We start from the raw sequence: 12991 nt of genomic DNA, 5'->3' as shown, positions 1-12991 counted from the left end.
ACCTTAATGGGTGAGTAGGTAGCTATGGGAGCAGATGGTCCTTTAGGTAGCCAGGTCCTAAGCCGTTTAGGACTTTATATGTCAAGACAAGCACTTTAAACTGGGCCTGGGCTACAACTAGCAACCAGTGCAGTTTGTACTAAATTGTATTATATGAGCCTGCGTATTAATGCCTGCCACCAACCACACGGCCCAATTTTGGAGCAGCTGAATTCACCAAACTGTCTCCAAAGGCATCCCCATGTAAAGTCCATTCCAGCAGTCTAATCTGGATGTTACCAGTGTGTGACTGTGGCCAGGCTCTGTCTGTCCAGGTAAGGGCGATGTGGGTCTATTCACTGCAGCTGAAGGAAGGTGCACCTGGGCACTGAGGCCACCTGTGCCTCAAGTGATAGCCCTGGGTCTAGGAGCACCCCCAGACTGTGGATCCTGTCCTTATGGGGAGTGCAACTCCACCCAGGACAGAGTAATGGCCCTCCAACCTGTCAGAACAGCACTTCCATCTTGTCTGGATTGAGTTTCAGTTTATCGACCCTGTTACAATAATAAATACTGTATTGTTTATTGACCCTGTTACAATAATAATCCCTGTTTATTATTCTGTTACAGCATCTGTTGTAACAGAATAGAAAGATATGATGGGAAAACACGAGAGGGCCATGCCTTGAAAATGATGACAGCAACGCCTGGAATCTCCCTAAACGGGAGCAATGGGGCCATAAAAATCCCATCTGGAGGTGCCTTTATAAAGTTCTGCATTCCTCAGAGCCTGCAAAGTCTGTAGAAACCGCTGCCTTCCTCTGCGTGGCCCTGATCAGCACCCAAGTTCGCTATTAGGGGAACAATGAAGGCTGATGAGAGGAACTTTCATTTTGTGGATGCGTCATTAACAGCATTCCAGTCATGGGTTGAGTGTTCTTCTTCCCATGCAATCCATAAATTGTGCTGTAGCATCCTTCTGAGATCAAAGTTGTTCTAGAAGTATGAGAATAAGGCATCGTATGCACAGAATTTATTGGTAGCTTGAAGCCAGGGATAATGGCACAGCCTCACCTACCTCTGACATGCAGACAGGAAGGTGGATCGACTCCTCTCTAACCTCCTAGAAAAAGTCAAGCAGCTCTGGAAACTTTATAAGCATGTAGTGGAACAAGAATGAGCCACAGGTAGAGCTTTCAAAGAAACCGCAAGGAAGCAATTTTCTTCCTAAGCACAACGTATGAAGAATGCCGACACAAGGAAGGAATTTATGGAGGCTTTCTTCTCAGCCTTGCTAAGTGCAAATAAATTGTAGCTCACATACGCAAATGACTTTTTAAAGTCTCCGAAAAGGTATCCTGTGAGAGTACAGAGAATTAGATCCTTGTGTAAGGGAAACAGCTAATGGTATAGCTCCTGGTTTTAAAGGAGGAAAGTGGGCTCTCTGACGCCAGGGCCAGTGTGAGGCATGGAGTTCTGCGGTGTGAGTTGGGATGGAGTGGAATGGCTTCAGCTGCAGAAGAGGTTTGCTTCCCAACACTGAAAAGACTGATATTAGCAGGCGTATGAAGAGGAGAGTCTGAAGCTTGTAGTCAATTAAAAACAAGCTTTTGCTGGACATAATATGGCAATGAACTTTCAACTATAATATGAAGTCATTTACTTCTTTAGTTCAATGTATTTGTATTCTGCTTTTACCAGACATCATTGTTTACAAATGCAAAAACAAAATAAAGGCTAGAGCCAGTAACAAAATGTTCTTTCCCAAAACAGCAGGAATCAAACAGATGATGAATGCTAGAAAGAGGATTTCAACACCTGCCTAAAGATGGGAAGGGAAGAAGTTTGATAACTGTAGTGCCACCTCTGAAAAGGCTCCGTCCCTGGAATCGGCCAGTCAATATCTAATGGAGATGACCAGAAAGGAGGGTCCCTGAGGCCAAGAGAAGCGCTGAAGCAAGTTCATATGAGTTGGTAGCCTACTCTGAGGGTATTTAGGGATCTAAACCTTAATGCTGCACTTTAACTGAGTGCAGAAATGAATAGCTAGCAGGTGTAGCTGGTATTCTATAAGTATTTGGGGTTCTTTGCTCCTAATAATGCTATGGTAGCCACTTATGTACTGTTTGTATTTTCTAGTTTGTCTTTAAACACAGCTCCATATTTAGGGTACTGCAATATTCCAGTAAGTCAAGTGAGGAAGAAGGAACTCCTTTGCTCACATTGTAGCTGGATTCCTTGTTTATGAGTTGCATAAGATTTTTGCTGAATTCTTAAAAAAACCTTTCTCAAGGACATTTACGAGAGTTGGATAATAAGTTCAGACAAATGGGAGTGCTATTTATAGATGGTTACATTGACGTAAGGCATCATTATGGACACACAGTGAATTAAGATAAGTAGAATCTGTGCATAGAAAAGGCTTGAATAGTTACATACTGTTACTATTAATAGTAGGAATAGTATTGTTTTACACACAGAGAAAAGTTAATATATGAACTTACAAGTGACATCTACTGATTTTAACTTTAAGTCTTGGGTCAATGCCAATAGGACCAACAGTGGTTATAGATGGATAGGCAAATGCTCAAACGTGAGTGGATGGAACTTCCTCCCTATTCAGCTGCAACCCAACTGTGGCAGTTGAGTGGCACTTCCCCTCCTCGTTCAGAGTAGCAACCCAGTGTTACAGGACAGATTTCTGCATGAGCTACCGGAGAGGGGCTAGTTTGTAGGAGGGGATCTAGCCCAGTGGTAGAGCCCATGCTTTACAGAAGGTCTTAGATTCCATCCCCAGCATCTCCTGGTAGGGCAACAAAAACTCCTGCACTGAAATCCAAGAGGGTCAGCATCAACAATAGTGGGCAAGATGAACCAGTGGTTTGACTCAGTATAATAAACTTCCAATGTTTGTATAAAAGAGGGAAAAGAGACTAGAGGCTGGTTCAGCATAGGAGAAACTTCTTGACTGTAGGAGCAGTTAGACTATGCAACTAATTAGCTGCATAGGTGGTGGACTGTCTCTTACTAGAGGTCTTCAAGCAGAGGTCATCTCTTGGGAATGAACCAGCTCTGGATGTCTTGCATCAAGCAGGGAATTGGACTCGATGGTCCTTGAAGAAGGAAGGTAGAACTGCAAAAGTTCCTGCCTGCAACTCCAAAGAGCCACTGCCAGTCAAATCAGCAATACTGGCTTGCGTGGACCAAAGGTCTAACTCAGTGTAAGGCAGCTTTCTATGTTCCTAGACCTACCTCCAAGGATTCTGGTTGGTTATGTGATTGTAATGGAAAACTTATACACTCTTTTGATTTGGATGGTCTGTCCTCAGGACCATGGCTTCTGCATCCCAGGTTCCATCCCACCAACACCTCTTCTGTCCCCAGTCGCTGACTGAGAGTACTTTTAGCCAAAGATCCCTGTCTTCCTTAGTTTTTCTTCTTGCTTCTGCTTCCTTCCCACTCTTTCTTTCTGTTACATACATCCTTAGCCCCTTTGGACTAGACTGCACAGTCCTGAGCTCCATGCATCACTGTCAACAGCATGTTCCTAACCCAAAAGAGGGTTTCCCTCTTTCTCTTTTTCTACTTACTCTGTGAACCTATTATGTCTGAACCTTTTTCTCAGGAGTTACAGGCTCTGGAACATTTTCTGACCTCACAGCAATTCAGTCATTAAGAGGGAAGGGGGTGAGTATTGCATTTTCATAAAAAGACAATAGGTAGTAGCCAATTTTATGCTAGTTACCGCCAGTTCCCAGCATTCTGTCACATCCACTGTGACAAAGAAACAATTCAGGATGGGGCAGTGCAGATGAAGTGGAACGAGAAAAGACAGTAAGCTCGATTCTCAAAGGTTATGTTACCATGGCAAGGAATAGATTTAGTTCTCCTGCCTATGATATCCCTGAGAGCACCCCTTTGCTTGTTCCCAAATAAATGAACAGCTACTATCCATCCTGTAGGGAATTCAGTGGGGCATTCTGTTCCATGGGAAGCTGACAGGGAAACAGACAAGGGATATGAAAAATTTGCAGTGGCCTCCCTCTTTTCCTCAAGCCTGAACGAAGTGTGTCTGCATGCATATGTGAAGAGGGCATAGGAAAGGCCAGAAGAACGTGAATCAGAACGTGTCCAGATGGAAGGGTCCTACTACTGTTAAAGAGCATTATAGAGATATTCTATTTTTAACTCCTTAATGGATTTTCTATGGTTAGAAAAAAGACAGAAACAGCAGTTGGAAAAGGCAGGAGGGATGTGATTGGAAAACAACATCATCTGTTTTCCCCCTGCCCAAAATAACCCCTCCATGAATGAGGCAAGGTGATGGTGTGAGAAAAGCCTTGTCCAGAATAATCTATAGTAGGGAAATCTGTCCATCCAAAGATAGCCATACACATGAAAAACTCTTCCCTTTACAATAAAATTAAAAACTCAGATTCATGAGATGTTATTTCAGAAAAACTCCCTTTGGAACCCCATAGTTCCTTTGTCGTTGTTCACCCTCCCAGACATCTTTTGGGAATGATCATGTTCATCTGAGATGCTGGGAGCAGAAGCAAACTGACCAAGCAAAACAAAACTGGGAATTTGATGGATGGATCATGGAGAGCAACGCTATCTTAACTGGAATGTAGCAAAAGCAGATTTCAGGAAGAATGAAGAACCCCATTCCATCAACTGAATGCTTAATTTTCCCAGGTCATGAGCAACATGATTTATGTATGCATTTCTTTAAGGCATTTCTATATCATTCCTATTTAGGCAATCACTCTCACAATGGTTTGCAACGTTTTCCTTCTCTCTAGTGAACCCCCCATGGCCCCAGTTTGCGGCAGCACCGAGCCATCTAACATAATACTCGAACATGTTCCAAAGTGGCTAAGGAGGTAAAATCCTTGGTAAAGAACATGTCTGATCTGGAACTGGGGGCTTCAGAAGTCACTTACCACTTCCTGAGTCCCCAGGTGTAACTTATCTTGCATGTAGATTTGGGGCAGGGTGGGGGAACCAAGTTGTGAGTTTTATGGTTTAAATTTAAGAAATCTTAAGAAAGTTTTGATTCAAATTTCACCTCAGCTATGAACTCACTGGATGGCCTTATGCAAACGAGTATCTTTCAGCTGAGTCCTGCTACTGCAATACAGAAATATTAATCCTGGTCTCCACTGAAGGACAGTTGTGAGGTTTCCTGGGAGAAGGTGTGTGAATCGCTTGAAGGATCCACAGCACAGGGGTAGACAATCTGTGACGCTCCAGACATCTTGGCCTGCTCTCTTGTCATCCCTCATCTGCTAGCACTGGCTAGCACTGATGAGACTTGAAGACCAGACCGCCTACAGGGCATGAGTTACTCAGCCATAAATACTGATTATTCTTATGGCTGCATTCCTAACAAATGCACAAATTCCACAGAATTGCTGAGGGAAGGTGCGTGGGTTTCCACTGTAACATTATTGGTTTTAAAGGGTTTGCACAAGCAACTGGCTGGGATTAAAAATGACCGAACATGGACCTTTGGAAAAATACCCCACCTCTTTGTATGTTTTATGGCCTCTGTTCAGTTTCCTGTTAAAACACAGCTACCACTGATTACACGTCAGAGTATTCCAGATAAGAGTATATACTGGGAACTAACACCTCAGAACCACATGAACAAGTGCAAAGACAGTTTGGGCTTCGGTGTTTAACAATATACTGCACAAATATTGAACATCTTTTGGCTGGGGGGCTGGATAATCCCATGCAAGATTCTAGGAACCAAAGGAATTTGGGAGCAGTGACCTGATCCTTGACGTCACATGGTTCTGGCCAAGGTGCCAGCTGGAGCTTCTGCAGCCAGTGCTTCAGCAGGGACCTGCCTTCATCCTCAGCCAGGGATGGCCTGCAGAGGGTGAAGTCCCCTAGCCCATGTGTTGTGTAAATGACCTGCCACCCCACCCGGGGTGGCTTTTCCCGCCTTGTGCTTTCCCTGCTTGGCTTAGTTCCCTTCGCTCCTCATCTTTAGGCTATACGTGCTTTCTGGTGGGAGAATAAATGTTCTGAGAAAGGGTATATTTAAAGTGCCATAGTGCACGCTACTTATATGGTTTCTTTCTCCTTCCTCCCAAACTATTTTAGAGAGAGGCAAATTGCTCTGAAGGTTAAGCTGTTTGCCCAAAGCCTACAAAAAGCTAGGAGAACGTGTGCTTGCAATTTTGTGGCATGACTTTCCTGCTGATTCCGCACTCCACACCCAGTGTGTGAACCCAATGTTTCAAAAGAGGTGCAGTCATTATGCTAACCTTTTTGCTATCACAGTAAGAGATGACAGGAGCACTTGCTCCTGCATGCAGACCCTTCTCATTCCTGAAGAAAATATCCCTTGCTCTGCCTTAACCTTAGCTCAGCATGATGTCAGTACCAACATTAACTGAGAGCCACAGTGGTTAGAATGCTGGACTTGGACTCAGGAGATCTGGATTCTAGTCCTCGCTCAGCCACGAAACTCACTGGTGTGACTTTATCACAGGCTCTTAGATTAACCTGCCTCACAGGGTTGTTGTGAAAATAAAATGGAGACTAGGATGTGGAGAATGTCATGCAATGATAATAAATGTGGAGAATAAGTCATGCAATAATAATTGCAACAATTACAGTTGCAGTTATCCATGACAGTTCTCCTTAGCCTGTGTTTGAATCCAGAATTATACCTGATTAAAGGAGACCGTGGGTTTGCATTCCCCGTATTTGAGTTCCTTACTTAACGACTGCAGTACAATATGGGCGATTATAATACACAGTGTGTCACCTCAGACATGTTGCTTCCCAGAGGAGTGAGTTCACATATTCACCTGCCAGCCACGATAGGTGCCTTAAGTGCAGACATCAAGTGATGCACATGAATGGGTGAAGGGGCCCACATTCTGCTAAAGTTAATATCTGTGCAACATAATCAAGACTGGCACATAATGAAGAAAATCCTTATGCCTTCCCCATCTCAAGCAGTAAAAATACAATATTAGCAAAGTAACTAACTGACCATTTTCTGTCCTTTAAAATCTGCTGCCTTAGATGGTTCTCTCATACTGTCTAATGGTAGGGTTGGCCCTGAACAGAATAATGTAGTTAAAATGGAAAAGGGGAATTTGGTAAGGATGGGAAGGACTGAAGGGAAAGAATTGTGCGATTCCATGGCTACCTCCCAATCAATGATGAACACTTAAATGAAAGTCAGTGATTTGGAGCTATGTTTCGCCATGAGCTGAGATCGTCAAGCAAACATCAGTGCCAGCCAGTGAGCTCAGCATAAACTACTCTTTTGGCATGCCGCTGTGACAGGAGTTTTTCAAGTACTTCTGGTGCTGTGCAAATGTTGATCTACACCGAATTCAACATGTGGTTGAGATTGGCAGGGACTGCATGAAAACCATTCCTGCCCCTTTTTGAGAAAGGTGAGAGTTGCAATAATCGGAACAGATGCAGTGTTGTGATTTGCTCATTCTGCCCTAGTGTTGTCATTGATGTAAATTTCAGGCACATCCCCTCAGGATGTCATTTCAAAGGGTTAGTCTTGTTCACTTGAATTGCTGACTACTGACACACCAGACTCTGAAGCAACTGTATAAATTTCTCCAAGCAAAATGAGGCCTTAGCTAAATGTGTATGTACAGCCATATGCCAAATCTGTTGTCAGTTTAGATGACTGCTCTGTGTATCTATGCTCTTAAATTTTAGCATTGTGAATCATTTGGTTTTACTTAAAGAGCCAGGCAACATTCACAGTAGCTTCTGAGTGAGCATCTCAGGGTCTAGGATCGCTAGGGAGCTGTTTCCAGGCTCAAAACTGGGTGGCACTCACATGGAGGTGAGAATGGGCCTTTAGATGGAGTCACTGGGGCAGCGGGTGTGAGCTTGGGTGGACTCCGGGGGATGGTGGAGGACAGGAGAGCCTGGAGGAATGTTGTCCACGGGGTCATGATGGGTCGGGCACAACTTTGAGACTAAACAACAACATAGGCACTGCAGCTTGCATGCTTCTTCCAGGCCAGAGGAAGTCTATGGTACTTGAATACATGGTGGCCCCAAAGTACTCATAATCATACCATCACAAATGTGAATCATACTCAAGAAAAAATAGTATACACATTTGTTTGTTTTTAACCATTCATTATGCAGCAAATCAATCTAAATACAAAACCACATCTCCAAGACCCGGAGTTTGGAATTACTCAAGCTATACTTTTAGATAGGAATCTTTATAGGCAATCTTTGGTCAAATAAAGTAGGCTTGCTTATCCAAAGACCAGGCAGTGCTTCATAACATTCCCATGCTTCCATGTGGGAAATGTCTGTGTTTAGTGTCAAGTTTTGATATATACGTATCTGTTCAATAGATTGTACTCATTATTTACATGCACTGGGGAAGGATGGCCAACTGCAGGGTCCCCCCAAGAGTACATGGGATCAAAAAGACATATTTGGACTCACCTGCACACGGATTTGCTGTATGTGTTTCAGTAAATTTTAGATACTTAAAACACTTGGTCCCTATGCTTTAATACTAGCACAATAACAGCAATAGCTAAGCTTTCTAAACCTCAAGATCAGGGATTTGGTATTATACATGCTGGTCTAACAGGATTAATTCTCTCCATCCTGCCTTTCCAGGATAATAATGCTGTCTTGTGTGATTGTAGGGAATTAAGCAAAAGAATACAATGGGTGAGTAAAGCGAAAGAATACAAAGACCTTCCTACAGACTTCATTGAATGTTGCAATTGCTAAAATAACGCACTGAGATTCCGTGTTGGAAGTGTCTGGGAAGAGATGACAGGGCTTTTCCAAGCTCAATGTTAAACAGTTTACTTTACAAATTCATAGTGACTGGGAGGCTTCAGATGGAACATTTTAGGCATGATTTCACAACTCAAAATCAAGCAATGATTTTCCAATGCCAAGACAACATACCATCCATTTCCCCCACCAGAATATTTGTTTATTGAGGACAGAAATGTAACATTAATGGTTTTCTGTTTTTTTTCCTGATTTAAAACTATACAGATAATGACACTTGAAGTTGAAGTTGAACACCTTCCACTGTCTCATATTCACTTACAACAGTGCAAATTTATACTGGTTTAGCTTTCATCCTTTCTTCCCAAGAAACTTTGTGAGCTGAAGGATTGTAATGGGGTCAAAGTTTTATTGATCTTGACCAGAATTCTCAATACCCTCATCGTACTAGAGTTTTTGAAGTTATTTGAGGGCAGAGGAGGAAAATGCGTACCTCTACCAGCAATCATTGCACTGCAGATCCAATCTTTCCTCACCATCAGCTGTGCTAGCACAGGCTGATGGGAGCTACAGTTCAACAACATCTGGAAGGCCACTCATTGATAACCTAAAGGTTGCTGCTTTAGAGGAGCACATGACTATTAAACTGGTGTAAAACCAATCAACTGTACATAACCAACCTAATCTAAGATAGAGTTGCATAATTACATCCACAAGTGCAGGCTCCAGGTTTTGGGGGTCCCTTGAACAAGACACCTTCTTGGGCCCTCTCTCTTAAAAGCTCTACATTTGCACCATTGCTCCATATCTTATTTTCTTGCTTGATGGGTAGACAGCTGGTGAGCAAGCAGGCAGTGGCAACTCCTGGTCTTTCTACTCACAATGCTATTGCCTGGGCCAGAGTTAGAAGCGGGTGAATGAGCCCACTGCAGTGCTTAAGGGAAGGTGCCATTCCAGAGGATTTTTGTTAGCAAGTCCTTGCTGGGGTGTGGCCCCTTGACAGGGACCTGATCACGTGTATCTTCTTGATGTCTGCCATCAACCCAGTTGCCTTTATGCTATTCAGATAAACATTTTATTCTAGTGATTATTACAACTGATACATCTGAGGGAAGACATCATGGAATGGGGCTCCCTTTCATGTATCAGCCGTCATATGCTGTCACAGTAGTTCTGCTTATATTTGCAGGGCTGGCTCCAAAAGGTAGCACTGGGGGGCTTTTAGTTAAACCAGCAGCATTTGAGCTGCGGGGTTTCACAAGTTTCCAGGCTTTTCCTCCCACTGATTAGTATTTTTGCATCATTCAGCTTCTGGATAAGGGCATCCAATGTTTAGGGTGAAGTGTTATCCAGCTCTAGTTCTCTGTGAAATCAGGTGTGCAGCTTGAACTAACCTTGTCATTTGTTTAGCCTTTCTCAAGTCTCAAAGGCCTGGATCCATAATACCAGAAGGAAGGCCTCCTTCCGTAGCAAGTTACTCATGTATTAATATAATGAGATGAGGCCCTTCACCAGTTACCATCAATAGGAAAGGTGCATTATGCATACACAAAAGAGAGGGCATTTTCTGTGGTGATTCCACACATCTGGAATGCTCTCCCTGGGGAAGTTCGACTGGTATAGAAATTATATTCTATTTGACACCAGGTCAAAGCATTTTCTACCTGGGCATTCCTATGGCTATGACCACATGTACTGCCAACAGTTCTATTTATACACTGCATGATGTAATGAATATATGAAGCAAAAATCATCCTTGACTCTTTGAATCATCCACTTTTCTACTTAGTACTTGCAATTAGTACCTGACAATCTGATGCTCTCAACCTGAAATATCCACAAAGAAGGGGAGCTTCCCATTTGATCTTCTTCTTATAGAACACCCTTGGATTACTAGGATGGTTTTGAAGCAAGACAAAAGCCAATAGGGATGTGGTTAAGGAGAATGCCCTCTGGAAACCATGGCAGCTATTTGAAGACCCATAAGGAAACAATGGGAGCTGCCAATATTAATTGACATTGCTGGCCTCCAGTGAAGTCAAGGCAAGCTTTAAATACACTAAAGCAAGGAGTGGATTCTGTGAGGGAAAAGACTGGGTCACATGGATGGAAATGAATTCAGATGTATTCAGATTCACAGGGATGGAAATGAATTCAGATGCACTGTGTTGACTTGTTTTATTCTTTTAAACATTGATTTTGAATTTTGCTTTCACATGATTTTATTATCATTTTATTATCACTTTAGTATTATCATTTGCACTTCTAAGCAGTTGAATGCTTGAATGATGGCCCAGGGATTGGAATGACTGTATGGCCCTAAGAACAGAACAGCTCTGCTGGATCAGATCAAAGGCTGATCCGGCCTAACATTCTGTTCCTGTCATTGCCAACTAAGTCCTAGGACAGGCAGACTGCAGGTTTGCAAGATTTACTTCACACTAGTGGTTTTTACTAGAACTCCAAGCAACACCGATCAGAGCCTTGTGCAAAGACATATATATTTGGAAAGAAAGAAGGTTTCACTCCATTTCTGGTATTCACTTCACTTCCTTTTGGGTACCAGAATGGAATGGGGCTCGCTGTTCTCCACTCAACACGAAAATCCACCCCTGGTTATGCATTCTTCATTTTAGTAGTAGTATACAATATAGGGCCAGGAAAGGGGCGTCCTTTTGCTGTTCCTCATGCTAAGCAACTGGGAGTCAGAAATCTCACGCAAAGATGTACGAACAGATCCAGGTCTGCTTTCTGTTCCTCCCTGGCAGGACATCGCACAGCGTGCAGCCCTCCCAGTCCTGATTCCAGCAACTGGTGCTTCTTAGCATTCTGCCTCCCTGCCTGGGAGGTAATATACAGCCATCAGGGCTAGTAGCCACGAAAGCCTTATCCCAATGAACTGGTCCACGTTCCCTTTCAAGGCCGTCCAAGCTGAAGCCCTTCGCAGCTCCCCCGCATGTACTGCAAACGATCCTGTCCTTCCCCAGCCGGCTTCTCTTTCGCACGCCCCCCAGCGGCTCCCTCGACAACCATCCCGCCTGGAGTCCCAACCGGCACAATTAAAGAACGCACATTATTCCCTACATGGAGCTGAATCCCTTGTCCAAGCCCGCCTCCAGCCACGGTTTCTGTTCTCCTCTCTGCCTTTTTTTTTTTTTTTGGCGTAGCCTCTCCCCTTTTCCTGAGATGAGGTAATGCGGGGCTCCGATTGGTTCGGGAGGCGGCACCCCAATAGCCCGAGAGGGGCGCGATCGAGGCTATAACTTCCCGCGGCAGCAAGAGCAGAGCAGCGGGAGAGGGCAAGTTGCGCAGCGCAGAGCCGAGTCTTGCTTTTTTCCTGAAGGCAGCAAAAGGGCGACGAAGAAGCCGAGCAGACCGCACACTGCACGAAAGTCCTGCCAAATCCAGCGCGCTTTCGCCGAGAAGTCGAAGGGAGCGCGAGGACGCGGGAGAGGCTGCAGCAAAACTCGCCACGCTTCTTGAGAGAGCCTCTTCCTCTTCCACCACCACTCCCCTTTCCGCTTCTCGGCGTGAGTGGAGAGAGCGCCAAAACGGGGCAGTAGCATCCGCAGCATGTCGGGGTGGGTGCTGAGCCTTTTTGCGCTGCTCTGCAGCTGGAGCCTGAGCGACTTGCTGGTGGAAGCGTGTACCTGCGTCCCCGTTCACCCTCAGGATGCGTTTTGCAACTCTGACATTGGTAAGTGCGTCCCCCTTCCGTTTCTCCCCCCCCACTTCTAAGTGCAGCATCTGTTGGACACCGCGCTTGTTGCAAATCCGAAGAAGTCGTACTTCCTTTTGGAAAGCGCACAGGCCTGTCTTTGTGTTTACCACTAAACTTAAAAACGGGTTACTCTTAAGCGATGTATTCAAGTTTAAGCACTGCATGGAAGTGTTCACTCTCTCCCTGCTGTTAGGTTGCTTTGTAGGCTAATCAGGCACCCAACTTTAAAAAATGCACGCCAAACCTCACTTACAGGATGGTCCTCTGCACGCCTCCTTCCTAGTATGTCCCACTGAGTTAAGTGAAATTTATTCCCAGGTAAGTGTGTCTAGGATTGTAGAGGGAACATTTTTCTTCACTCTCACTTGTTGGTTCTTTTCCTTGTACACTTGTGAATGACACTTTGCATTTTGTTCCAGTAGCAATTATAGTTACTGATGTCTAGAAAGTTTTGGGACACGGTATGGGCTATGATGTCATGGGTAGGCTTTTGGAAAAATAGCAGAAATGGAAGTAAAC

At 44.2% G+C, this 12991-nt stretch overlaps 2 protein-coding genes across 4 annotated transcripts in view; one reads left to right on the top strand and one right to left on the bottom strand.

Moving 5' to 3' along the window:
- SYN3 (synapsin III) overlaps window positions 1-12991 on the bottom strand; it is a 179650-nt gene that overhangs the window by 90527 nt on the left and 76132 nt on the right. The gene's annotated exons all lie outside the window — the stretch shown is intronic.
- TIMP3 (TIMP metallopeptidase inhibitor 3) overlaps window positions 11999-12991 on the top strand; it is a 36842-nt gene continuing 35849 nt past the window's right edge. The window contains exon 1 of the mRNA XM_044441093.1: window positions 11999-12448. Coding sequence (XP_044297028.1) covers window positions 12325-12448 — 124 coding nt within the window. The 5' untranslated portion in view covers window positions 11999-12324. The remainder of the gene's footprint in view (window positions 12449-12991) is intronic.

This window comes from Varanus komodoensis, unplaced genomic scaffold (genome assembly GCF_004798865.1).
Source record: "Varanus komodoensis strain SLA01 unplaced genomic scaffold, ASM479886v1 scaffold39, whole genome shotgun sequence".
Classification (NCBI taxonomy): domain Eukaryota; kingdom Metazoa; phylum Chordata; class Lepidosauria; order Squamata; family Varanidae; genus Varanus; species Varanus komodoensis.
This window is presented reverse-complemented; position numbering and strand designations above follow the sequence as displayed.